General features: G+C 64.6%; 3 protein-coding genes across 4 annotated transcripts; all 3 read left to right on the top strand.

Moving 5' to 3' along the window:
• Positions 1–134: 134 nt before the first annotated feature.
• Positions 135–9,031, top strand: CHLRE_04g225350v5 (uncharacterized protein). 2 transcript variants are annotated; one of them, XM_043061987.1, is made up of 16 exons: positions 135–257; positions 325–416; positions 516–766; positions 852–901; positions 1,128–1,310; positions 1,476–1,532; positions 1,701–1,787; positions 2,004–2,212; positions 2,502–2,577; positions 2,889–3,034; positions 3,313–3,567; positions 3,767–4,188; positions 4,453–4,639; positions 4,827–6,863; positions 7,138–7,248; positions 7,903–9,031. In XM_043061987.1, exons 1-16 carry the CDS (start codon positions 230–232, stop codon positions 8,227–8,229), a joined length of 4,518 nt encoding a protein of 1,505 aa, XP_042925338.1. In that variant the 5' UTR covers positions 135–229; the 3' UTR covers positions 8,230–9,031. The 2 variants fall into 2 exon arrangements, with proteins under 2 accessions (XP_042925338.1, XP_042925339.1); XM_043061986.1 differs by having other exon boundaries at positions 852–913.
• A 483-nt stretch (positions 9,032–9,514) lies between these two features.
• CHLRE_04g225301v5 (uncharacterized protein) lies at positions 9,515–15,030 on the top strand. Its single transcript, XM_043061985.1, has 7 exons — positions 9,515–10,384; positions 10,484–10,543; positions 10,678–11,517; positions 11,590–13,289; positions 13,436–13,634; positions 13,761–14,083; positions 14,215–15,030. Exons 1-7 carry the CDS (start codon positions 10,132–10,134, stop codon positions 14,566–14,568), a joined length of 3,729 nt encoding a protein of 1,242 aa, XP_042925337.1. The 5' UTR covers positions 9,515–10,131; the 3' UTR covers positions 14,569–15,030.
• Positions 15,031–15,084: 54 nt separating this feature from the next.
• CHLRE_04g225250v5 (uncharacterized protein) lies at positions 15,085–23,931 on the top strand. The gene is made up of 15 exons (XM_043061984.1): positions 15,085–15,385; positions 15,524–15,554; positions 15,761–16,096; positions 16,320–16,564; positions 16,953–17,072; positions 17,319–17,702; positions 18,059–18,223; positions 18,572–18,626; positions 18,934–19,015; positions 19,239–19,353; positions 19,566–19,632; positions 19,925–19,956; positions 20,249–20,309; positions 20,569–20,745; positions 21,834–23,931. The coding sequence occupies exons 3-15, from the start codon at positions 15,859–15,861 to the stop codon at positions 22,340–22,342; spliced, it is 2,250 nt and encodes a 749-aa protein (XP_042925336.1). The 5' UTR covers positions 15,085–15,385; positions 15,524–15,554; positions 15,761–15,858; the 3' UTR covers positions 22,343–23,931.
• Positions 23,932–23,935: the final 4 nt, after the last annotated feature.

Raw genomic sequence — 23,935 nt, 5'->3', positions numbered from 1 at the left:
CTGAATTGGCTGAAAGCTGAGTTCTGCGAGGCCCATCGATCGGTCTTCCATCGCAGACTTTCTATTGCAGCCTGGGGGCATAGTGGGGCTGAGAGCAACGCTTTCTTGGAAGCTTACCGTTAGTAAATTACCCTCTACATAACTATCTTTGAGCACCCCCTTGAACTCCCCCCCAGTTATCGTCTATTTCCGGAAGCTTTGGTTCAGACCCAGCGGAAGGGGTGTCGGAATGGCGGATCATATGTCCTCGGCCTTCGGTGAGGCGAAACTCATGTGCGAAGGGCTTTGGAAGGATTTCGTGCTGACGGGCTTCCATTCGCACAGGACAAGCGGCCCAGGCCCCGCTTGGAGGGACTGGCGCAGACCTTCCTCTCTCCCCTCAGTGGAGGCAGCCGTTTGGCAGGGCCACCAGCATGGTAGGGCGGGTTTGGGCTCGCGGAAGGCATCCCGAGCGACTTGCTGACACGTCGTCCCGAAAATTTCCCTCCTCGGCCGCACATGCTGGACCTACGCAGGAGCCGCCGATGAAAAGTGCACTGATCGGACCTTGGGATGGGAACGCGGGCGGAGCACAGGGCAAGGACGCCGCCGCCGCGTCTAAGGCTCCTGCGGCCTGGCGGGGCCCCGAGGGACCGCCTAACCGTGACGCAAAGTGGCCGGATAAGGACAGGCCCGATTATAACGCGGCCCGGGACCGTCCGGCGCCTACTCGCTGGCGGGAGCGCGAGGAGGACCCCCGCGATCGCACCAACTGGGAGAACGACAGGCAAGCCCGGAACCAGCTGCTCGGATATTTAAGTTTGAATTCCGATAGATTTATACTGAGCATGGCGTGGGTTGTCGTTGTGCAGGTGGGGTTCCGTCGACGAGCCGCGCCGCTGGCAGGACGATCGCGGTGCAGGTGCGACCCCAGGTACTTACTCCCGTCGCGAACTTGCGTTTGCGGGTGTGTGGGAGGAGGGGGCAAGTTGGCTCAGTGCATGCGCATGGGTGCCTGCGCCCTCCGGGCTCGCATACCAAGGTTGCAGGGCCGCAGTTCGCATACTTTATCTGAATTACCTTTGGATCGATGCATGGGGCGGTCGGGTCAACGCGTTCTGACGTGCTGCTTTTGCTTTTGCACGCAGATCGCTGGGGCGACGCTGCCGGTGGCGCGGGTGCCGGTGCGGGGCGTGGCCGCGGGCGCCCGGCTGAGGTGGACCGCTGGGGCGAGCGCAAGCCCAACATGCCGCTCGGGGAGCGAGAGTGGCTGCCGGGGATGCCACCGGAGTCGGACCTGCCCAAGCGCCCTGACCGATGGGGCGGGGAGGGTGAGCAGGGCGGATGGGCTGAGGCTGGGCGGGATGGGGAGGCCAAGCGGGGGGTGATGGACAACGCCAAGGGGCACGGGCTGTCCCGTCGTACTGCCATGGTACATACGTACGCAGGCGCTATGGTCAATCAACCTGGCGCCCGTGTTGTGGATACGTACACAGGCGCGGAGCGCCGCCCGGCTGGCGGCGACGAGCGCTGGCGCGCCCCTGGGGCTGCTGGTGCGTGCCACGCGCGCTTTGGAGGCCGTGCACGTGTTTGTTGGGTCACACGGCATGCTCAGCTGCTGCAGGCTTGGCACGCATGGTACGGCATGAAGCAGCCAGCCACAGCCGGACCGATGTGAGGGGACGGTTGCTGACTGCGTGTCGTCGTTTCTGCGATCGCAGGCGGTGGCACGCCGGAGGCTGGCTTCACGTCGACGCAGGCGGGCCGCGGGCGTGGCTTTGCCACCGGGCGCGGACGGGGCCTCAAACGTGAGTCCGGGGCTCGCGCTGGTGGCTGATGGCGATCCGCAGTGCTGGCTGTGCCGCTGGGGCTGGAGCGCGCACTGAAGGGGGTGCTGCGCGGCAGCGCCGGCGTCGTCTGGCCGTGCCCAGTGCACCTAGCACGGACGCCCGCGCCAAAGTTCTACCTCCCAAAATTCACAAGCTATGCCTAACGGCCCCCGAACCCACGCGTCTGAACTGCAGCGGCCGGCCCCACCGCTCCGGGCTCTGGCGTGCCTGACCGCTGGGACGCGCCCAACCGCGGTGTCGAGCGGGTGGACAGCGGGCTGCAGGGCGGCGGCAGCCAGGGCGGCACGCGGCGCTACAGCTCGCCGCAGATGCAGAAGATCTTTAACAGCCTGCTGAGCGCCAGCCCGGACCACAAGCTGCCCACGCCGCGCATCAACCCGGAGGTGGGCCGGAGCAGGGGTGGAGCAGGGGTGCAGGCCGTGTGGCGTGGCGGGATGCGGTGCGGTGCGGCATGGCGTGGTCGCGTTGTGGGGCTTTGGCCTGTTGTTGATGGTGGTGGGGGTTGGGGAAGCGTCTGTGATGTCCGCTGCTCGCGCCGTGCGCACAGCCACGGACTACTCCGTGTGCCCTGCGGGGGGGGGGGGCTTTTGGCGTCTTGGGTGGCGGTGGTCGGAGCGGTCTTGCTCAGTGCCCGTGCACGCCCCGGACCCGTCCATCCCCTCTGCTGTGCAGGTGCTGCTGCAGTATCCCGAGTACCTGGACGGACTGGCGGCGGAGGCGGCGGCCGCGGCGGCGCAGCACATGAACGGTGAGGGCTGTGTGGACAAGAGGCAGCCGGTTGCAGTGGCGGTGACGTCATCGGCTGCGGGTGCGGGTGCGGGTGCAGGGGTGATCGGGTCCGTTCGGGCGGGCTCACTGTATGGCATCAGCTGCGCGCGCTTGCGGCAGCGGCGGTTTCATGTCCTCAGTCTGACAGTGTCCTTTCAGCCTGTCGCTGTGTCGCGATGCCCTGTTTCGTGCCTGCCTGCCTGCATGCCTGCCCACGTGCCTTCCTTTCTGCCTGCATCCCCTGCGCACGCACCCACCCGGCCGCCGGCCTGCAATCTTACCTACCTTCAGCGGGCGGCAACTCAGGGCCAACCTCCAGCGCGCCGTCGGGCAGCGGCGGCGGCGGGCTGCCTGCTGCGCCTCCGGGCCTGCCCACCTTCATCAACCACGAGCTTTTTGTGCAGGACAAGTGGGTGTACAAGGACCCGCAGGGCCAGGTGAGCCGATGGCGACGAGGCGGGAAAGGGCTTGCGAGTAGGGAGTGTGTGGGTTTGGGCTGGGGTTTGGGATTGGCTGATGGGGATGGCCCGCCGTCATGCCCAAGGCTGCACAGGGACCCCCACAAGCGAGGGTCGGGTCAGTCGAGCTGTCCGCAACTCGTACGGGGCTGGATCAGGAGCTCGGCCCCGCTGGCCCCGCTGCGGGTCACGTGCATCCCTGACGGCTGGGTCGTTGGCCTCCCCCTGCCATATTCCCGCGCCACACACACACGCAGACGCAAGGGCCCTTCGGCCGCAGTGACATCATGGAGTGGCTGCAGTTCGGTTACTTCGGCGAGGACTTGCCCATCCGGGCTGGCGCGCTGGACGCTGGGGTGCCCTTCGTGCCGCTGGGGCAGATGCTAAAGATGTGGGATGCAATCGAGCGCGGGCGGCCGCTGGGGCCGCCCGGCTTCACGCCCGGCGCCGCGCCGGCGGCGGCGGGCCCCGCGGCCGCGCCGGCGCCCGCGCCGGAGCCTGTGCCGCAGCAGGTGAGGGGCTTGCTGATGGATGGCGCTTTGCAGGACAGGGTGGCCCGGGGAGGGTGAGGGCATGGGTGAGGAGGGTAAGGGGCGTTCTTGGGACTCGCCGCCTGCGTGCGTACGCCATTGCCGCCGCCTTGCTGTTGTCTGCACCTGTGCACATGCCGGCCGCCGTTTGCCGCCTGCTGCACATACACCACGTACACAGTCCCCGGACCCGCGGCCGTTTGGCTCGGCCGCCCGGTACGAACCGGTTTCCAACCGCACGGACACCTCATCTCATGCGCCGTCATTCGGCGACTGGCAGGACTCCTCGGCTGCTGCCTCGGCTGCTTCTGCTGCTGCCTCGGCCGCCTCCGCCGCGCTGCCTGTTCCGGCGGCGGCGGGCGGCGCGCAGCGCACCTCCTCCCTCCTGGAGACCCTGCTTGGGCGGAAGCTGGCGGAGCCCACGCCCGGCGTGGCCGGCTCGCCGGGGCAGCCTGGCGCAATGGCGGGCGCGGCGGCGGCGGATGCGGCGGCTCAGCCCGGCAGCGCGCGGCCGTTCACACTGGACCCGCCTGTGCAGTTGCACACGGCGGGGTCGGGCGGCATGGGCCCCGGCGGCCTGGGGGCACTGGGCGGCCTTGGCGGGTGAGGGCGGAGCGGGCGGGGCGGGAATGGTGGAAACCTGACAGGCGGGTAGTGGGTATGCAGGGGGGCTGCGCCGGTGGCCTAGACGAGCGCGGTCGGCGAACTGCTTCGCAGCGCGAGTGAACTGTGCCACGGGTTCTCCTTGAGGGTCAATGAGGGACGGTTGTCTGTGCCGCTGCTGGCTCCACTCGCTGTGGTGGGGGCATGTACGCTTCTGTGTTGTGTCGCCACGTCACTCTTGCTTCCACACCGTGCGCCGTGCAGGCCCCTCGGCGGGGGGCTGGGCGGCTTTGGCGGCGGCCCCATGGGCCCTGGCGGCATGGGCGGGATGGGCCCCGGCGCGATGGGCCCTGGCCCATGGGGCGGCCCGCTGGGCGGCCCCGGCGGCCCCATGCCGGGTGGCTCTGGCGGTCCCATGCTTCCCGGATGGGGCCGTGATCACCTTGCAGGGGTGGGTGCGGCGCTTTGCAGGGTCGTGCTCTCCACCGCACTGCAAGCGCGCCCTGCTGGAGGATGCAAGGGATTGGGTGCAGGATTCCCGCCCCATGGCTTGTGTGGGGCGCCAGTGCGTGACCTAGTATACGACAAGATTGCTATGCAGGCAGTGCTGATGTGTTGTCTCGCGCGCTGCTCTGCAGGGCTACGACCCGCTGCGGCGGCCGGACATGCACCCCGGCCTGCCCGGCATCTGGGGCGGCGCACCGTTCCGGCCGGAGGGCCCGCCCCTCGGCCCCGGCTTTGCGCCCGGCCCCATGCCCGGGCAGGATATGCCCCCGCCGCCGCAGCAGCAGCAGCAGCAGCAGCAGCAGCAGCAGCAGCAGCCCCAGGCTGAGCCCGCTCAGGCACACCCGCCGTCGCCGGGCCCGCAGCAGCAGCAACAGCAGCCCCAGCAGCAGCAGCAGCAGCCGTCGGCGTGGGGCGCCGCACCCCAGGCGGCGCCTGCGGGCCGCAGCCTAGCGGATATCCAGCGGGAGCAAGCGGTAGAGGCGGCACGGCAGCAGGCGCTGCGGGACCAGGCAATGGCGGCGCCAGCGCCCGCGCCTGCCGCGCCGCCGGCGCCAGAGCCGGCCCAGGCGCAGCCGCACGCGCAGCCGCCGTGGGGTGGCGCCGCGCACGCGGGCACCTCGGCCATTCCCCCGGGACTTCCGCCCGCGCTGCAGCAGATCTTCGCTGCTGCCAACAAGGCCATACCGGCACCGGCGCCAGCAGCGGAGCCGGCGGCGCCGGCTCCTGAGCCGCCAGCAGAGCCAGCCGCGCAGGGTGGCAAGAAGAAGAAGACGCCGCAGCTAGTGCTGCAGGACCAGCCCAAGCCGGCTGCTGCTGCTGCTGCTGCTGCGCCGGCGGCGGAGGAGTCAGCGGCGGCGCCGGCGCGGCCGGAGCCAAAGCTGGCGCCGTGGGCGTCGGCGGCGGTGCAAAAGCCGCCCACCGCGGGCCTGACGCTACGGGAAATCCAGATGCAGGAGGCGGAGGCGGCCGCGCGCGCGGCTCGTGCCGCTGCCGCCGCTCAGGAGGCCGCGGCTGCCTCCGCTGCGGCGGCCGCCGCGCCGGCGGTGCCCGCGGGTGCATCGCCGTGGGCGAAGATTGCGGCCGCGGGATCCAACGCTACGGCGGCGCCTGCGCCACCGCCGCCTGCGCCGCCCGCCCCCAGCGCGTGGCGGCCGCCCGCCCCCGCGGCGGCGGCGGCGCCTGCGGTGGCGGCGCCCTCCGCGTCCAACGACACCAGTCCCTCCCGCAAGGCGGTGCCGCCCTCGGCCACCGCCATCGCGCCCGCGGCGCGCGGCGGCCGCCCCGGCCCCGCCGAGCCGCCCGTGGGCGTCACCGGTACCGCGCCGCGCGGCACCCTGCTCTCTGAGCTTCTGGACAGCAAGCTCAGCCCCGCGCCGGCCACAACGGCGCAGCCCAAGGCCTGGGGCGGCGCCGCCGCCAAGCCGCCGCCGGTGACCAACCTCCGCACGGTGCTGTACGAGGAGAGCGCGGCGGATCTGGAGGGCGGTGCCGCGGACGAGGACCTCGCCGACGTCCTGGCGCTGTTCCAGCAGAAGCACGGGCAGCAGCAGCCGATGCCGGCGCCGGCGCTACCCGCGCCGCCCGCGCTGCAGCCGCCGGCGCAGGCCGCGAACGGCGGCTGGGCGGCCGCGCCCGCGCCGCCGCCGGGCCCCACGCTCCGCGACATCCAGCAGCAGGAGGAGGAGGCGCGGCGGCGTGCCGCGGCGGCGGCGCCGCCCGCGGCGCGCGCGGCCTCCATCCCGGCGCCGCCGCCGCCCACTGCGGAGGACGAGGGTCTGTTCTGGGACTACGGTCCGGCGGCAGGTGCCCCGCCGCCGCCGGCGCGGGCGCCGGAGCCGCCCAAGCCCGCCCTGCCCGCGGCGCGGCACGCGACGCCACCGCCGGCCCTCGGGGCAGCGACTCCCCGCGGCGGCTGGGCGTCTGCCGTTGGTGTGGCCAACGCGGCGCCAGCGCCGGTCCCGGTGAGCATGGCCTCAAAGATTGCGGCGGCGCCTGCGGCTCGGCCGGCACCGCCGCCTCCGGCTGCGAAGCCGGCGACCCCGCCGCCGGCGCCGCGGCAAGCTGCTGCGCCGGCGCCAGCGCCGGCGGCCTCGACATCGTACGCGCCTGCAGCGGCGGCCGACGACGGGCTGTTTGACGGGGAGCTGCAGATGTCGCCGGAGTTCAAGGTAAGGGGACGGGTTGTACCGGTTGCGCAGCAATGCTTGGTTACGTGCAGAAAGGTAGCAGTTTCGGCGGAGGTGTCTGACACGGCGCTGGACTGGCAAGCCAGCCTGCACACGCCCGCTGCCCTCCCTTATCCAGTCCTTCAACGCTCATAATTCTGGCTGCCTGGCGCTGCCCTCCTTGCCCTATCCCTGTGCTATGCCGCGATTCGCCTTCCCGTTCCCCCTCCGGTTGACCCCTGTATCCCCACTGCATCCCGCAACTCACCACCCACAGTCGTGGTGCCGCGGCAAGATGGTGGAGTTCTTTGGCAACGACGACCTGACGCTGGTGGCGTTCCTGTACAGCAGCTGCACCAGCCGCTCCGAGGTGGCGGACTACTGCCAGGTGGGGGCGAAGGGGGGTGGGGGCGAAGGCGGGTGGGGACGAAGGCGGGTGGGGGCGAGGGGGTGTGGGGGCGAGGGGTTGGGGGCGAGGCGGGTGGGGACGAGGGGGTGTGGGGACGAGGGGTGTGGGGACGAGGGGTATGGGGACGAGGGGGGTGGGGACGAGGCGGGTGGGGGCGAGGCGGGTGGGGGCGACGGGGGTGGGGGCAAGGGGTCTGGGGTGAGACGGGTGTGGCCGAGGGGGCTGGGAACGATGGGGCTGAGGGCGAGGGGGGTGGGGCGAGCGGGGCCGTGGGCTGGTACGGGATGGTGCGGGTTTACGCAGTGTTGGTGCTGGTCAGCGCTCGAAGAAGACAGGGGTTAAAGCGGGCATGTTTTGGAGGAAGACAGGGAAAGCGGCACGGAAAAGCGGGTTGAATGCACAATGGGGCAGAGGCGGCACGCGAAGTCGGGCAGGAGGCGGCTGCATGAGAAGGCGTGGCAGGGTGCCCCTGCGCCGGCGGGCTCGTCAACGGGAAAGCGGGTCAGGCGACAGCACAATGTGCATTCGCGGCGCCGGTCGTCGGGCAGGTTGTTCCACCCAGCTCGCCCGGCCGGCTTCTGTCACCCGCGCTAACCTACACACAATGCGGCGCTGCTGTGTGTCTCGGCGCAGGAGTACATGCGCGGCAAGCCCAACGTGTCCACCTTCGTGGCCGAGTTCCTCAAGCGCAAGGACGCGGACGTGGCGGCTCGCTCCAAGGCCTCAAAGGGCAAGGGTGGCGCCGCGGGGGCAGGCAAGGCCGGACCCGCGGCGGCCGCGCCAGCCGGCAAGGCCGCTGCCGCCGTGAGCGAGTGGCAGAAGGCGGCGGCGGCGGCGCCAGCTGCGGCGGCGGCGCCGAAGAAGGGCGCGGCGGCGGGCAAGGGGCAGCAGGGGGCCAAGAAGGTGGGCGGCATCACGGCAACCATCCCTGGTTTCTCCCTGCTCTCAGACCGGGCGTAAGCAGGCACGGTACCTGCGTGCTGGCGCTGGGGGAACGGGCGCCGCGAGTGCGCGTGCGCCGGAGCTAGGGCCGAAGGCGCGCTGGCCTCTCAATTTTCCTGTGGCCGGCTGAGGGGCGGAAGTCCTCCCCGGTGGATTACGGGGAGGGCAGTTTTGCGCTGCCCGTAGCTGGGGCCGACGTCGGGCGTCGCGGAGGACACACAGGTAGCGCCGCTATGTCGTGTGCCGGTGCAGGGGTAGGGCGTGCGTGCGCGGTTGGCGGGACAGGGAGGAGAACGTTTAAGGCCTTTGGCGGCGGGAACGGCGAGTCAGAGCAGGCTCGGCGGCTGAGGGACGAAGGCAGTGAGCAAGTGGAATCGGGCTACTGTAAATGGCGTGAGTTGCCGTCCGAACAGCTCTGCTTGCGTGTCCAAGCTCGGTGGTTCACAACTTGATGGCATACACCGATACACAACAGAGGTCAGGGTCCAGCTCGGATGGGGGCGTTTGGAGAAATGCAAGAGCAGCAAAGGGGCTTAGGGGCGGACTGGAGGGCCTGGGAGGGCAAGCAACGCGCGACGGCCGCGTGTGAACATGTGCCAGCGTGCGCAGCCTCAGCCAAAGACCAGTGCACCAGGACATGACACGCTGGGGGGCCGCACCTGATCGACGCATTGCTGATGTTTCTAGCAAAGCTGCACATCGGCTGCGTCCACATCTCACTCTGCAGTTGTACTGAGTAACGTTTTCCTGGTCCCTGCCTGCACTTTTCGCCTGGTGCGCGTGTTGATATTCCAGTGTGTTGCTGTAATCAATAAGCCAACAGTATGACACAGCAGCACGATTTCGTATACAGGATTCGCACCTTGGAAGTGAGCGGCTTCAATAGCGAATGCGAACATGGTCGCGAATTGCACTGTGCAGTGCTTTGAAGGCTGCAGAATGCTCATGCATTATATCCAACACTACTCCCGTAATTGCGCACAGTGTGGCCCCTGCCTGCCTCCGGCGACACCTTTCGCCTGCCTCCCCCGAACACTCAATCGACTCAATCCCTTCCTCTTTCGCCGCTCCCCTCCTCCACCCGTCTGCTCGCATCTGCGCTCCCTGTGCCAGCAGTGCGGGCAGGAACTTGCGTCGTGTGTGGTGTGGGGTTCAGGACAAGCCGACAAGGCAAGGGCGCCTGAGCGTGCCTGTGGGGATTGGGGTAACGCAGCCCCCCTTAACACTGTCCTATGGCACACGCACCCAGTACGGTACCCGACAAATGGTCCCTCCACCTGTTCGCACTATATTGGAAGTCGTTATCAAGTGGTTTGGAGCAAATCAAAGTCGTTTTGAGCCTTGAACTCAGCACGACTCAGGGGAGTGGCACCAAAAGTGGCACAGGCGGCAGTTGGCGTGCATCCTTTCCTGCCGTCAATCCTCCATCATATCATGGCACTGTTCCATAGCAACATAGTTCTTGCGGGACATGCCCCATAAATTGCTAGGCGGTCCGCTATGCATGAGTGTCGGACAGCAGGGCCTGAACTAATGACGCAGACTGCTCCTGCTATTGCTGCCCTGAACCTTTATTTCGTATTGGCATAACGCAAGAGCCCAAGTCCGGAAACAGGGGAGTTCTGTTTCTGGAAACATGGCTGTGTTCCCGGCGCCATGCACGATTCCGGATGCAACTTTCTGTTTCTCGCTTCTCTTTGAAATGCAACGTTCTCCTAATTGCTACGAACGTCTTGTAATTGTTCTACTTAAGGGTAGCATCCAGTCTCAGCCCAACTTTGGTTGTTCAAGTTCCAACCCGGCACTTGCACCGGCCGCAGCTCTCGCCATCCATTGATGGCCTTCGCGGTCGATAATGGTGCTGATAGAGCACGAAGAAGTGCGCGAGCAGCTAGCCAGGTCCCTGGCCACTACGAGCGCATGGAGAATGGCGGAGACAGCCCTGAGCCTCAGCCGCGCGCCAAGCGTGCCAAGTCCGCCGCTACACGCACAATCTCAACGCGTCGAACTCGGGTAGACGCGGCTGCTCTGGCCGACACAGCGACTCAGAGCGCTTCGCGATTGGGCGGTAGCGTTGGCGAGGCGGAGGACGAGGAGGCCCTCTTCAAGGCGGCGGCAAAGCCTGTGAATGGAGGCCGTAAACGCCCGCACGTGTCTTCCCGCCAGGCCGCTGGTAAGCCCTCCGGTCGGCGCGCCATTCTGGTTGCGATTGTGGTTGCGATTGTCGGTTGCGCCTCTCATTCTCTGCCGCTCTTGTACCTGCTTGCTGCAGACAACTCCGACGTCCTAGCCGGGGCGCATGATCCCACTGTCCTCGCGTTCCAGCCTCAAGGTAGCTGTTTTGGCGGGAACCGCTAGCGCGGGCTCGACCGCAGCCATACAGGCTGGGTGGCGAGTCAATTTTTGCGATCTTGTCATTCGACAAATAGCGTGATGAGGCTGGGATGGATGTGCCACTGCACGCAGGAGGCCTGAGCCCCGTTCGAGAGGCGAGCCACGAGAGCAAGGCCGCTAGCGTCTCGTCGGCCACAGCCTCCCCCCTGAGTGGCACCGGCGCCTCCCCGGGCTCGTACAGGGATGCACTGATCACCAGCCACACCCCAACCAGTGCGCTGCTCCTGGCAACTGGTGGCGCTGGTAGTGGCCACGCACGTTCTCCTGCGTGGGCACCGTCTGCCAGCCCACTTGCGGCTGTAGCCACCGCTGCACGCACGCCTCACGGCGCCCGTGCTGCTCCTACCGCTGCGGGCGGTGGCCTCAGCATGGCCCCGCCGGGCAGCGTCACTGCGGGATGCGCACGTGCGCTGCCGGTGAGCGGGGCGGCCAACAGTGGCGGCATGCCCCGGCAGCCCCTGGCGGCGGTTGCGGCCAGCCCCGCGGCGGCCGCCGCCTCTGCCGCTATTGCACGCGCGGCTGCCGGCACCCGCACTGGTCCTACCGGTGCTGGCAGCGTCGCCCCGTCGAACACTGGTCGCGGTCTGACGATCAAGCTGAAGACTGGGGCAGCAGGGGCTGTCGTCGGCAGTGCAAGCACGCCGCGCCAGCTGCCGGCCGCTGCTGTGGCCAGCCCGGCGGCGGCGGCGGCGGCTGTCGCTGCCGGCTCACGTGCTGCTTCCCTGCATGCGGGCGGGGGCGCCGGCGGTACCTCTCCGAGCTTTGGAGCTGCAGCTCGCGGCACTGTGCGCCACGCCTCGCAGGCTGCGGCAGCAGGGGCTGTCATCGGCAGTGCAAGCACGCCGCGCCAGCTGCCGGCCGCTGCTGTGGCCAGCCCGGCGGCGGCGGCGGCGGCTGTCGCTGCCGGCTCACGTGCTGCTTGTGCAGCTTCCCCACATGCGGGCGGGGGCGCCGGTGGTACCTCTCTGAGCTTTGCCGCTGCAGCTCGCGGCACTGTGCGCCACGCCTCGCAGGCTGCGGCAGCAGGGGCTGTCGTCGGCAGTGCAAGCACGCCGCGCCAGCTGCCGGCCGCTGCTGTGGCCAGCCCGGCGGCGGCGGCGGCTGCTGCCGCTGGCTCACGTGCTGCCTCTCCGCATGCGGGCGGGGCCGCCGGCGGTACCTCTCCGGGCTTTGCCGCTGCAGCTCGCGGCACTGTGCGCCACGCCTCGCAGGCTGCAAGCACTCCGCGCCAGCTGCCGGCCGCGACGGCAACTGCGGCAGCCAGCGCCCACGGCCACGCGGCCTGGGCGGACGCTGGTCCTACCACAGCAGGCGAAACTGGTGCCAACTCCATGGCTGCTCATACGCCGCGTATGGCAGCAGCTGCATTGGGTGGGGGTGGAACGACGCTCCCACGCAGCCCGGAGCTGGAGGATTCATTCCTGGACTTGATCCCTGACATGGATTTTGATGTGGGACTTGCGTCGCCTCAGCATCACGGCCGGGTCCCGCCACGCTCGCAGCATGGCGTACAGCAGCCTGGCTTGGGGGCGTTGGGTGCTGGCCTTCAGTCCGGTGCGGTGTCCGGCGGCGGCGGCGGCGGCAGCAGCAGCGGCACCTTCATGACTTGCTACAAGGCCGGCGAGACTTTCCTCCTTGACTCGCGCGTACCGGTGGCTCAGCTGTATGAAGGCGTTGTCGTCGATGGCCAGTTGCTGCTGCAGCCGCGGCCCAGTGGCATGCTCATGATGGCGGCGCCAGTCGCTGAGCAACTACTGCGCGGCAGTGTGGGTCCAACGTCGGCGGCGGCAGCGGCGGCGGCAGCAGCGGCGGCGGCAGCGGCGGCGGCAGCGGGTCCACCTTGGTCGGCGACCGGGGGGACTGGCGCTGGGCCCAGCACTGCGGCGGGCGGTGGACGCAGCACTACGCAGCAGGCGTGCGCAGCAGGGTGGGGCGTGCAGTCATCGGTGGCTCGCGCTCCTAGCCGCTCGCGTAAGGCTATGCACTGTGTGGCATCAGGGAGCTTCGGACAGCCTGGTCAGCCTCGCGGCCTTTCTGTCGCAGGCCTTGCTTCCGGCATTCGTCCACCCGAGCGGCCTGCAAGTGCTGTGCACCGGTCGGCCGCCAGCCCAAGGCTCGTCATGGCTAGCGTGGGCAACCGCATGCCGGGCGGCGCGCAGCAGTACCATTTGCCGCAGCAGCCGCAGCGGCAGCAGCACCAGGAGCACCAGCAGCTGCAGTACCACCAGCAGTACCGGCAGCAGCTGCACTACCAGCCCCCGCGGCAGCCGCAGCAGCCGCAGCAGCCGCAGCAGCAGCGGCAGCCGCAGCAGCCGCGGCAGCCACAGCAGCTACAGCAGCCGCGGCAGGCGCAGCAGCCGTTACACTCGCCACCGCCGGCGCAGCAGCAGCACGGGGATGCGATCCTGGAGACCCCCCAGTTCATGTTCTTCAACGTCATCCGCAGCATCATTGTGGCCGTGATGGCTTGGCAGGCGCTGGTGCGGACGTCTCCTGAGTACCGCAGCGGTGGTGGGAGTGACATGGAGCAGGACATGGAGCAGGACCTTGACGTGGAGCCAGCGGGCAGCCTTCGCGAGCCTTTTGTGATCCAGATGGCGGGGCCGGATGAGAAGGCCGTGGCCGGCACCAGGCCGACGCGCGGTGGCAACAAGAAGGCGGGCGGAACGTATGCCTTCATCCTGGTGCGCGATGGATTGATGGGCAGCTTGGCACTTATTCGAGGTTGGGTCGCATGGTATTGGCCCTCCGATTGTAAGTCATTGCTTGCCTGCAGTGCTTGGTCAAGCATCTGAGAGCGATTCCCTTTTGAATCGACGCAATGCCGCAGGTCCAGTTCCTGCCGCACCTGCTGGACTGCCTCCTTCAGTTCCTGCAGTGCCTGCCGCCGGGTGTCGACCTGGCGGCCGTGCACCCGCGCTTCTGGCGCACCACCAAGGACATGTCGCCACACCCCGACTACCCAATCTCGTGGAGCACCAAGTACCAGACGAACATCGCCAAGAGCGCACTGCTGCTGATGCCCCTGGGTGAGTGCTGGGCTGGGTGCGGCAGGCTGGGGTAAGGGGCGAAGCACAAGCGAGGGATGGATTGGGGGTGCATCGATTGTCACGTCCTGGCGCATGACTGGCATTGTGCCCCGTGCATTGTTGCAGGGGCCGCAACCTGGCAGGAGGAGGTGGAGGCCGTGTACAGCGAGGACGGGACTGACTGCCCGGAGCAGTACATGCCGCTGTACGCGATCCTAGGCTGGGCGTGGAAGGGCACCCGCCCGACGGCCAAGCTTTTCGACCAGCGTCACATGAACTTGTCGCAGCTCGCCTCTTCCTTCAGTGACGCGCTCGACAACCCACCCCCAGTGACGGAGGAGGAGGAGTACGAGGAGTGGGAGCCGCCCCTGGGGATGACCAAGGCCGGGCTGGAGCTACAGCGCCGCCTGTTTGCCAGCGGTGGTGGGCCATGGAAGCGCGTGGACCTGGTGAGTCCGCGACCAGCGCTGGAACGTTGGGATTCACATGTGGCACAGTAGGGCAGCGACCACGTCCATGTATGTTTCCTGATTCTGATTAGTCTGTTCAGCTTCTTGCTGGTTGCCCCCCCCACCTGCAGTTCGTGTACTGCCTGGACGACCGCATTCAAAAGGCGCTTGGCGGCTGTGAGGTCATGCTGGGCAACAGAACCGTCCCCGTTGACTCCATCATCGGCCGCAGCGTCCTGTGGAATGGCACCATGTGGCTGGGCGACGCCCTGGTGGTCCTGGCGGAGGGCAAGTCGATCATCGGCGTGGAGGAGATCCTGCGCTCCCCGGAGCGGCTGGAGCACTACATGGAGCGCGGGCGTTTGGCAAAAGAGGGCCAGCTGCAGCTGTGCGCGCCGTCGATGGACGCGTTCCGCATGCCCACGCTACATCCCTGCGCGGGCGGGTTCAATTTCATTGCCGGGGCCATAGGCTCCAACTACTGAGCGCAGTGGCCTAGGACAGCCGGTCAGCAGTGCGCATGCGTGCGCGTGGTGCGGGCGCCATTGTTTGCCCCTCCGCTGCACACTTGCCTTGTTGGTAGCCTTGGCTTCATGAATGAAGTTCAGCACATCCAGCCCGAAGTAATACCCGCTATGCGTATTGATGAAGGGATGGTCGTCAAGGCTATACGCGGCCTGGTAGTCACCTTCAAGGCTCACGTTCGCCCCGGTGAAGTAGCGATTCGCACGGACACGGTTGCCCTTGTCGTCACGTACATAACACCGGTAGAAGGTTGGCCCATACGAGGCATGGCATCTCCTACATACTTTAAGTTCCTGCGGGCAGGAGAAGCAGGCAGGAGAGTGCGAGCGCAGGCGTGGGGCTGAAGTGAAGGCGTGTGCAGGTCCCATCCCCGGTGCGACCCCATGAGTAAGTACGTTGATGCCGCTTCATTACCTGTATGCCCCGAAAGACACCATCCATCGTTATAACATATACATTCTTCTGGTAGTTATCGCTACCAGGCTTCTCCAGTCTCGCGTGGCCCGGCCCGTGGCAATCGGGGTTCACACAAACGTCTCCCTTATACTCCAGGCGGACTTCCGCGTAGCAGTGTGCACATGTACTTATGCTGGTATTCAGTGCGCCAGTCGCGTTGGATATAGCAGTGTGTAGATGGTCAAACATAGTCCCAGTCTCGCCATCTGTTCCCCTTAGTACACTGGCGACATGGCCGACAGCTTCTGGTGACGTGCCCGTGGCTGAAGCGACTACTTGCTTCACGACGCGGACACCATCGCTATTGGCGTTGCCGCTGAGGTGAGGCTTAAGGAAAGCAAACGACAAGAGTAAGCATAGGATCACAGTAAACAACTTGGTAAAGCTCCAGCCTAGTATTCCGTGCTGTGCGGCGGCCGGCGTAGTGAACAACTTGCTAATTTGCTGGGCTGCGCGCAGGAATTGCATCGCACCAGCAAGGGGGAGTCCAGTAAGTATAGCTGCCACATATGCCAGGACCACAGAGGTTACGGCGCGCCTTGTGCCTCCCGGGCGCAGCCAGCCCCTTGGCGACATGCACCGCGAGGCACGCAAGTTGCACTACAAGTTCGCGTGGTGCCTTAAATGTGTTGTGAAGTGTGTTGTGGAGTGTGTTCTAGTATAAACTGACTTGTGTGTGTGTGTGCTGCCTCGCAGAATCGGCCCGATTCGGGGAAACAACATTGTTTCCCGAATCGGGCCCAGAAACCAGGTGTTGGAGGGCCCCTGTTTCCGGCGAAATATTGTAACGCAACATGTCTGCAACAGCAGAGCTGCACAGACGCTCAACTTTGCGGGAGCATAAGGCCGGCAACGAAGACCCAACGAAGACCCTGACACTCAGCAATGACCATAGCGATGATTTTCAAGATAAGTATCGTCGTCAACACACGGCTGGTCTTCTAGCAGAACTCCTGGATGAATACCGAGCGGCTCACCAGCCCAAAGGAGAACCGGCGCCCAAGCCGAAACCGACAGGCATTAAGCCACGAGGTATGTAAATCTCAAAGTAACGCCTGCAGTATGCAATTTGCAATGAGGACTCGTTCTTGCCAACTGGCACGCTTGCTCCTGACGCTTGCTCGGTATGCAGCGTAGGCTAGTTCCGATTAAATGTGTACATGAAGCGAGAAGTGACGCTAATACTCGCCAAGGCCGACAGCACCAAAACCTGCGCCAAACCCCAGTCCCGTTGGCCCTTGTCCCACTCGCACAGGCTGCATCCTGCCCGTGCTGGTTGTGCTGCTGCTCACGATTCCGCTGGTCGGGCTGTGCCTTCCTATCTTCATAGTGGGCGCCAGGCAAAGCGACGAGGAGCAGCTCGATTTCATTTGCCTGCTGTACCCCCTCAACCGCCTAGCCTCCAGTTCCAGTGCCGCCTCCGCCCTGCTGAGGAGCCTCAACGCCACCTACGTAAACTCACCGGTGCTGCAGGCATGGGTCGCATGGGCCGCGGCTGAGGTGAGGAAGTCCAATAGTTTCATGCGTGCATGGTGCGTGCGTGGGTACGTGTCGTGCATGCGTGTAAGGAGGGGTGGCGCCTGCACAGGCTGTGCGATGGGACAGTGAGGGGCAGCCCGCAAGCGAGCGGGCAGGGCAGGCAGGGCGGGGCATAGGCTACGAAGCCAGCCAATATCAGCATACCCCGTTAATACCAACGCACTAGGGTACATTCCTGGGTTGGGCGACGATGGCTTGACACAACTTCGGAATTGGGCAAATACCCCCACCCCCACCACCACCACACACACACACACACACACACACACACACACACACACACACACACACACACACACACACACACACACACACACACACACACACACACACACACACGCGCCCACAGGAGGCGCTGCTTCAGGACGCCGACAATACCACCGCAAAGGCCTCCGCACAGGCCGCCAATGAGCGGCTGATGGCGAGGCAGGATCGCTTCTTCGCCGCACTTCGTCGCAACTGCAGCACGGTATGACACGCGTGCAAAAGAGTTATTTTTGTGGTTGTGGTTGTCATTAAACAGGACCCAGGCAAGGAGACGCGCAGGTTTGTGCTTGAATTTTCGAGGAGCACAGAAGGACGCGGCCGACGCCGTGTCGCGCCCTCACCGTGCGACGCCATGTGCCGTGCTCTTCCCCTCCAACTTGCCCCTCCCCAATATCCACGCCGTCTTTCATGGAGGCTACAACCCAACCTACACGTATCGCTCCCACAGATTGCTGCGGTGCTGTGGGGCCGCGCAAACGAACGAGAGCATTCGTTCAGCGGAAGCGGTACGTCACTGTACGACAGCCCGGCCTGGACGTACTGGCTGAAGCTCAACCGCCAGCCCTGGTCGCCAGACCAGGTACCGCTCGCGGCGCTGCCGCCGCCACTTGCGCCGCCGCCGCCATCTGCGCCGCCGCCGCCATCTGTGCCGCCGCCGCCAATCGGAGGCGCAGCAGCGTTGGCGACCCAGGCGGCTGCTACAAATGTATCCGTTGTTCCAGCAGATTATGAAGACTACGACAGCCCGCCATCGCCACAGGCGGTACAGCCGCGGCCGCTACTGTTTGGCATTGCGGCATATGTGCTGGTCAATGCCACCCTCATTTCCATGGTGCGTGCGCTCGCGGGTGTGCGGGGGAGGATTTGGCTGAGGATGGGGGAGACTTTCTTGACGGCGCTTGCGTTGGAATGCGCGTGGTAAACGAGGGCGAGGGCGAGGGCACACCCACTGCCAGGAATGAAGCTGGGATGCGCCCGCTCTTGACTGATTTGGCTGGTTTGGCCGCTGCTACTCGCACCGACAATACCGCTCCCACACATCCCTATCCCCGCCCCATCCGCAACGACCTCCTTTCCTTCCGTCTCATGTCCATAGCCACCATCGCACGCCTAACCAGTCATGCCTGGAAATCCCCGTCCTGATTTCCCTCGCCCCCTCCTCCTCGCCTCCTCCGTCCTGCTCTTCAGGATGTGGTGACGGGCCTGGCACGGCTCAACTTCGAGGTACACCTGGGCAGCCTCAACCCCTGGGCCGCAGCAGGAGCCCGCGCCGCCGCCGCCGCTGCCGGCCGCCAATGGCTGCTGGACGAGCATGACCGGCTGCAACAGGCGGGAGTCACCGTGAACGTGGACGTGAGGCGTGTGCGTGTGTATGTGTGTGCGTGTGTGTGTGTGTGTGTGTGTGTGTTTGTTTGTTTGTGTGTGTGTGTGTGTGTTTTCGTTGGATCGTCCTTTGGGGGGAGGGGCGGGGGGTCAGGAGTCCTATCACCCCATGCATTACCTGCTCTGCTGTTGTGACGGCTGGGGCCATTTCTGCGCCGTGCGCCTGTGACCTGCTGCCCCGCGCTGCAGCGCCTACTGTGCCTGCATTCCGCCGCTGCCTGCCGTCGGCCCTGTTTGACGCATATATGGTACATGCACACTTACACATCTCCCACGCCTCTACTCCACCCCCCCCTCCCGCTCTGCACACACGTTCAGGTGGTGACGGCCACGGGTGGGGGTTTGGTGACTCTGTCCCAGGGCGACCGCGTAGGTGCGTGCCGGGCTCGGTGGGTGGGTGGGTGTGATGGGTGGGTGTGGTGGATGGGTGACTGGCAGAGTAGGTGGTTGTTATGTGGCAGGCCGGGTGGGTATGGTGGGTGCGTGCCTGGGTGCCACGCCCAATCAACACGCACGCACGCACGCACGCACACACCCACACACATACGGATCTCGAGACTCGAGGGGGCAACCATGGAAACCGTAGTTACACGCGCACACGCACATACACACACACACACACACACACAAAACGCTTATTCCGCTGCTGCGTCTCTCCTGCCGCTCCTAAACCGCTCCAGGCTTTAAGCAACTGGACATCATCGTCGACGTCGTCAAGAACAACTACTTCTACCCCTATGACGAATACCGCGCCGTCGTCAAGTGGGTGGGGCATGAAATAATGAAGCTTGAAAAAGCAGAGTCCCGCCAGCGCACTCCGCTGCTGCTATCAAACCTGCACCGTTCACAACGGGAACATACCATAGTTTACGATTTTTGGGTCATGCGCCCTCTTTAACTTGAATTGCCTTGTTGTTGAAGCACTCTTGCTGCTCTAGCTAGACCTCACACACCCTACCGCTTGCGCACCTTCGCGTACCCGTAGGCTGATGTCTTATGTGGGCAACACCACCTACCGCTACCCCATTGCCGTGCTACTCAATCAGCGCACCGCGGCGGTGGGCTGGCGCCAGGAGGTGGAGGCGCTGGCGGATGTGCAGGTGTGCGTGTGGGGGCGTGTGTGTCAGCGTGTGGGGGTGCGTGTGTGTGGGCATGTGTGTTGTGAGTGTACTTGTACAGCAATTGCCTGCCTGCCTGCCTGCCTGCTTGCGTGCATATACGAGCCCAAACTCGCCGGGTCACGGGGCCTTTTGGACCTTTTCGCACGCATATTCACACGCATTTGCACGCACGCACACATATACACACCCAGGAGAACTATATGCTGTGGTGGAGCGGCAGCAGTCAGAATCAAGAGGGGGAGGTGCACCTGACGTACGGTGAGGCGGCGATGGTGCGGGTGGCGGTGTGGGTTTCGGAGCGGGTGGCGGTGTGGGTTTCGGAGCGGGTGGCGGTGCGGGTGGCGAGGGCGCGGGTGGCAGCAGCCCGAAACACACAAGGTCTGCCGAGCTATTCCTCCCATCGGGGGGGGGGGGTGCTGCTGGCCACGCAGCGCAGGGCAGCGCTGTAAGAATGCATTTCAACACACGCACACAAACATGCCGTACACGGACACAAGGTTGCCCTCTTCCCCTCATCGTGGTTTCCCCTTTGCCTTGCCCGCGCACGCAGCTATAACCATCAAGCGGTCTGTCTTCACGAAGGTGACGCTCTTAGACGTTCTGGTTACACGGCGGGTGGGGTTACTCCAGATTTCCATGTGGTGGAGTTGCGTGCAGAGTACGTGTTTACGTGCATATGTTACATGTATGCGTGTGCTTTTGTATGCGACATTACGAGAAGGGACAGTCCGACCAAGCAAGGGTGCCCACACTGTCCAGCGCTCATGTCAAGGTGCTTATGCACTTGAAGCGCCTTCCAACCCGCCAGGCGTCGCCCGGGGGGCGATGTCGCCGCCACTCATCCATCATGCCTGGCTTGCTTGTGTTTTTGCAGCTGTTCTGCGTCATCATCCTGATCGGCATGTGGGTACTGAGCGGCTGCGCTGCAAGCTACGGTGAGCGGGAAGGCGCAAGGGGGCAGGGATAGGCAGCTGATGCGTGATGCATGGCTAGGTGCCGCCGCCCCTGCTGCGCTGCCTGTGTCGTGCAAAGAGGCGTCCCATACACACATAAACTGTCGCTTTGCTCCGTCGCGTACACTGTCTTTTCGTCTTTGCGCTATGTTTTCCTTGTGCCGCGTAACACACACGTACAACCGCCGCCTTGTGCCACCCAGCACCCCGTATCCCTCGCGCACCACACCCAACCCCGCAGCCGTGGACTTGATCTTCCTGCGGCCGCGCGAGGCCGCGCTGCTGGACGCGACCCTGTTTGTGACGCTTCTGTTCGCAATGCCCAACATCCGCGACGTCATGCCCGGCGTGCCCGCCATCGGCGTGGGCGTCGACATGTTTGGATTCATCTGGATCATGATCCTGTGCATCATCAGCGGTGAGTCATGCAGCTGTGGTGTGCTTGCGTGTGTGTGTGTGTGTGTGTGTGTGTGTATGTGTGTGTGTGTGTGTGTGTGTGTGTGTGTGTGTGTGTGTGCGTGTCTGACATTGGCTGGCGGAATGAGCGATCGAGAACGCGAGCGGTTGCTTATGCTCGTTGCTGCCCGTGCCTCCCTTGCGCCGTGCACGATGCCGCACGGCCACGTCGCCGCGCATGTGCACATGTGTGCACACGCATTCACGCCCGCACAGGCACACCTGCCCACGCCTGCATTTGCACGCACACGGGCATTTGCAGCACACATGCATGCACACACAACTAAGCACATACAGCTGGGATGTGTTGTCCCCAAGAGCTTGCTTTTCTTATGCTCTGTCACACACACGCGATTTCGGTTGGGCGACTGGGTGCGCAGGGACTGTGGGGCTTGATGGGTGGATTAGGTGCTGGAGCACCTCGGGCCTGCTGGCCTGGTCCGGCTTAGTGGCCAAGACGCGCGTGTGGCTGCTCGTAGGCTAAAGTCTGTGCTGGCAATGTGTGCTGGCTGGGTTGTGGTCGTGGTCGTGTGAGGCTGCGAGGGTCGCAGTATCAATCCCCGCAGGTGTCTTGTCGTGTGCGTCGCGCGTGCGTGTGTGCGTGTGACTGGTGTGCTTGTTTTGCGTTATTCTTTTGGGAGATCTTATTTCGGTCCCCACCATGCCTAGTGCTTGCCGGGATGTCGACACCGTAGATGTTTTGGCCATGAGTGACCCTGCTGAGGTCACTGGTTTGGTTCAGGGTTGGTGTATTACTTCCGGTGGACTCCAGAGTGGGTGTGCGTTCTGGGCAGGAGGTGCGCATGGTGGTGCCTGCGTGAGCCTGGTGTGCCTCGTTGTCACAGGTTGTCCCAAGTACTCGTTCACGAGTCTCGAGAGAGCAACCATGGAAACCGTAGTTGCACACACGTACACACATCTAACACACACACACACACACACACACACACACACACACACACACACACACACACACACACACACACACACACACACACACACACACACACACACACACACATATACACACACACACATCCCCTCACACAGGCTCCATGATCATAGCCACGCTGGTGGCTCAGTACGTCCACCCCCGCCCCACCCTGTACGACAAGGCCACGCGGAACCAGGTGTACTGGGATTGGAATGAGCATGAGAGGAAAAGGGAGGAGAAAGAAAAGGAGGAGTGGGAGCGGAAGCAGAGGGAGATGGAGCAGGCGGAGAAGCTGAGGAAGGAGCCGGCGGCTGAATATGCTGGGGAGGGCACGTCAGAGCGGCAGCAACAGCAGCAGCAGCGACAGCAGCTGGAGAAGGGCTGCGGTGTAGGCGGCAGGGCGGCGGGCGAGCAGAAGGAGGGAGGGGCTGTCGTCGGAGCGGGGGACGGCAGCGGCGGGCATCAGGGGCAGGGGCAGGAGCAGCCGCGCAGCAAGGAGCACTGCATTGTGGATATGGGTGGCGGCGACGGCCCCGAGAACGGTGGCGGCCGCGGGAGCAGCGGCGGCGGCAGCGGGAGTGGTGGCGGCGGCAAGCGCTACCCACAGCTGTATGCGGCAGAGTGATCCGCGGATCGGCGGGTGGATCCAGAGGACACGATGGCAGGAGCGGCGGCGGTGGCACGTGCTGGGTACACGGCGGAGCGCGAGACCTGGTGGCGGCGGCGGTGGCGGGGCCTGTGGAGTGGGTGCGTACGATTGATTGGGGTTGTTGGGCCTGCTTGTGTCCTGTACGGCAGTGCGGGTAATGATTAAAATTATCAACACGAGGCGGGCGCGGCACACTTCGGCACGGTTTCCCTGCCGTGCAAGAGCTCCATCACTAGCTATGTTAAATGCGCTGAGGCGCGCTGTGTCGCAATCAACCTCCTTTCCCATTGGTTTATACTTATGGCGTTTCTGGGGTGATCGCAGGGGTCTTAATTGCACAGTAACTGCTTGCACTGAGTGGCACTCTGCATCCCGACTGGCAAAGAATGCCGGCGTTCGACGTGAAGGCTTCCGCAATATTGTCTTCAGTAGTCGGAAACCTAGGTTTCCTGCGATCCGTAGCGAGAGAGTAGTCCCCCTGTATGGGGTGCAGTGTGTCTGTGGACCAGTGTTGTCAGCGCTGTGTGGCCGTTTGGTGCTGATTTCGGCGTTCCGTACTCGTAGCTACGGTATGTTCAATGCATACTCTTCGTTCTAGTGGATCGATAGCTGCGTGCTGAGCTTCGGGAAGGCGCCACACGTGCGGCCGCCCCTTACAGTGAAGAAGAATGTGCCTCCTCTGCTCGCAGATAACCTTGACGTTTGTCTGGTCAGGCGCTGGTGTCCTTAGTGTGCGCGTGTGTTTTGGACATGACGTTGCTTCGAGACGGTGTCAATTGAGAGAGCCTTGCATGTAAGCTTGAGGCTTGTAATGTTTGCGACGTTATAAGAGGCGGCAATCTGAGAGTGCAAGCACACAGACAGCGAAGTTGTTCAGAGAGGAAAACCCGACCGGCGCCGAAGGGTTAGGCACTCCGGCAAATCTGGGGACTGCGTGAGTCCATGGACCTAGACCACTGGAACGGCATAATATGACATATGTAAGGTCTCTGAGTGGGTCCCGGGCGTAAAAGCGAGCGAGAACCGAAGTCGAACTGCGAAATGTCGCGCTCGCCAGGACACGACCTATTTAGCTGAAAGCTATCCAAGTCAAATCTAGATTGTAAATTCAGTCGACGGCACTTGGACCACGCCCAAAACACGGCCTGTGCAAGATATGGGCCTTTGGTCAATTTTGCAACTTGAGCGCCGACTAGCATGTTTGATGCCTTTACCAAGCGCTATTGGGCAATTATGCTGTCATGTATGTACCTACAATAAGACAGCGTCTAAATCTTGCGGCAGGATTTGCCCTGGGAGGGCCCAGACACACGTCTTTGCACGCCCCGCACGGCAGACCCCAAAACACATCACGCAGGACTAGGATCACGCAGGACAAGAATTCTGACTAGCGGAAAAATGTTAGATAAATATCCTTGTCAGAGGTGCTGCGTTGGGTGAAAATGGGCCCCCAAGTGGGGCCACTTCTGCGCAGGCGCGGAGTGATACCCGCGTGGCGCATGCACGCATTGCCTGCGGCTGGAACATTATGTAAAGGATGGAACATTATGTAAAGGCTAACAGGTTGTC

This window comes from Chlamydomonas reinhardtii, chromosome 4, assembly GCF_000002595.2.
Source record: "Chlamydomonas reinhardtii strain CC-503 cw92 mt+ chromosome 4, whole genome shotgun sequence".
Lineage (NCBI taxonomy): Eukaryota > Viridiplantae > Chlorophyta > Chlorophyceae > Chlamydomonadales > Chlamydomonadaceae > Chlamydomonas > Chlamydomonas reinhardtii.
This window is presented reverse-complemented; position numbering and strand designations above follow the sequence as displayed.